Source organism: Littorina saxatilis, linkage group LG8 (genome assembly GCF_037325665.1).
Source record: "Littorina saxatilis isolate snail1 linkage group LG8, US_GU_Lsax_2.0, whole genome shotgun sequence".
Taxonomy (NCBI): Eukaryota; Metazoa; Mollusca; class Gastropoda; order Littorinimorpha; family Littorinidae; genus Littorina; species Littorina saxatilis.
In genome coordinates, this window is record NC_090252.1 from 50,219,705 (window position 1) to 50,222,204 (window position 2,500).

At 37.4% G+C, this 2,500-nt stretch overlaps 1 protein-coding gene across 1 annotated transcript in view; it reads right to left on the reverse strand.

Moving 5' to 3' along the window:
* Positions 1–131: 131 nt before the first annotated feature.
* Positions 132–2,500, reverse strand: part of LOC138973771 (transmembrane protease serine 7-like) — a gene marked incomplete at its 3' end in the record, with an annotated part of 14,450 nt that continues 12,081 nt past the window's right edge. The window contains 1 exon segment of the mRNA XM_070346482.1: positions 132–242. Within this exon segment, the coding sequence (XP_070202583.1) occupies positions 132–242 (111 nt within the window).

Sequence of the window (2,500 nt, forward strand, 5' to 3'; positions counted from 1 at the left end):
AACATATGTCATGCAATAAACAATTCATTCATATGCATTCAACCCCCCCCCCCCCCCCCGAGCCCCAACACCACTCACCACCAACCCTCCACCCTTTTGAGTACCTTCACCCCCCCCCTTCTTGTGCATACCACAGTCTTCCTCGTCACTGTTATCCCCACAGTGGTCTTTTCCATCACAACGATACTTCTTCCAAACACAGACGCTGTTGTTACACTGGAAATTGGGACACCTGAACCGCTCTGCACACAACACAAGGGAACATGCATCAAGGCTAAGGAAACTAGCATTTGTTGCGTTTATTCTATTACAAAAAAAGAAGTTTTTATTTGCTGTTGTTGTTGTTTTGTATGTATGTATGTATGTACGTATGTATGTATGCATATATTTATGTATGTATGTATTTATTAGTATTGTTTTGCTTGTTATCTGTTCATTTATGTACGTTTTTTATTTATTTTATTTATTTACGAGGATTTATATCGCGCACGTATCTCACCACACTAGGCGACTCAAGGCGCATGTTACCTATTACTGAATGCCGTGTGAGATTGAATTTTTTTTACATAATATATCACGCATTCACATCGGCCAGTAGATCAACAGCCTATAGGCGCTGCATCCACCTTTCACGGCCTATTATTCCAAGTCACACTGGTATTTTGGCGGACATTTTTTATCTACGCCTATACAATTTTGCCAGGAAAGACCCTTTTGTCAATCGTGGGATCTTTAACGTGCATACCCCAATGTAGTGTACACGAAGGGACCTCGGTTTTTCGTCTTATCCGAAAGACTAGCACTTGAACCCACCACCTAGGTTCGGAAAGGGGGGAATAGAATAGAATAGAATAGAATATATTTTATTGTCGGAACCAAATTGGTTATTGACACAAAGAGCGATTAAAACAATCTGAAATAAACTTTCCTAGACGAATTTGTATTCTGTCTTCGCAAAATACTTCACTAGGTTTATTGTTGGAATACTTTATATCTATATTTGATAGATCCTTTATAAAATCATTTCGCAGTTCAGTGAACTTTTGACATCCGTCTAGGAAGTGAATTTCATCTTCAATAACGTTACATTTATTACATAAACGATTTTATCTTGGTATGTTATTATGTCTTCCAGTTTCAATTTTTAAAGAGTGTGTACTTGTCCTTAATTTACTCAGTAAATGTCTATGCTTGATATTCGTAATGCTTATAAGGTATGGCTGAACTTCGTATGTCTTGCTTACAGAGGAATAAAATTTCAGCCTTGGACGACCTTCACATTTAATTTTCTCCCAAAACTGTATGTAGTTAATCCTTAACTTTTCTTGTATGGCGTTTTGTAGTTTAATAATAATAATAATAAGAACATTTATATAGCGCTAAATCAAAAACTTTCGTTAAAAAGGCTTGCTCTAAGCGCTTGACATCTAAACTAAAACGTCATTCACACTCTTTACAATGATGTACAAGAACTTCATGTCACACTCTTTCATTCAGTTTACCGATGTCAAATGTATATTGATTAAGCCATACATGTTTAAAACCTATTTTGTACAAAAGCTCTTTGATGAAAGTTAGCCACGGATTTTTTGGCGCTTGGTTTATATATTTATATTTATAGGGGGGAGAAAATTGCTAACGCCCTGACCTAGGGTCGAACTCGCAACCTCTCGCTTCCGAGCGCCAGTGCGTTACCACTGCTTTGACATATAACGTGCGCCACACACAAGACAGAAGTCGCAGCACAGGCTTCATGTCTCACCCAGTCACATTATTCTGACACCGGACCAACCAGTCCCAGCACTAACCCCATAATGCCAGACGCCAGGCGGAGCAGCCACCAGATTGCCAATTTTAAAGTCTTAGGTATGACCCGGCCGGGGTTCGAACCCACGACCTCCTGATCACGGGGCGGACGCCTTGTATGTATGTATGTATGTATGTGTGTGTGTATGTATGTATGTATGTATGTATGTATGTATGTATGTATGTATGTATGTATGTATGTATGTGTGTGTGTGTGTATGTATGGATGTATGTATGTATGTATGTATGTATGTATGTATGTATGTATGTATGTATGTATGTGTGTGTGTGTGTATGTATGGATGTATGTATGTATGTATGTATGTATGTATGTATGTATGTATGTATGTATGTATGTATGTATGTATGTATGTATGTATGTATGTATGTATGTATGTATGTATGTATGTATGTATGTATGTATGTATGTATGTATGTATGTATGTATGTATGTATGTATGTATGTATGTATGTATGTATGTATGTATGTATGTATGCATGCAATTTATCAATATACTTATTGAATTGTTCATTTATGTATTTAGTTCATGTATGGCATTTATTCTTTATGCATTACCAATTGTCGTGTTGAAAGAAAAGCTATGGAGAGCCTCACATCAAGAACCGCCTCTCCCTAGCGCCGAACTTGTGTTTGCAAAACGAATATGGGCCACCGCTTGTGCATTTTTACAAA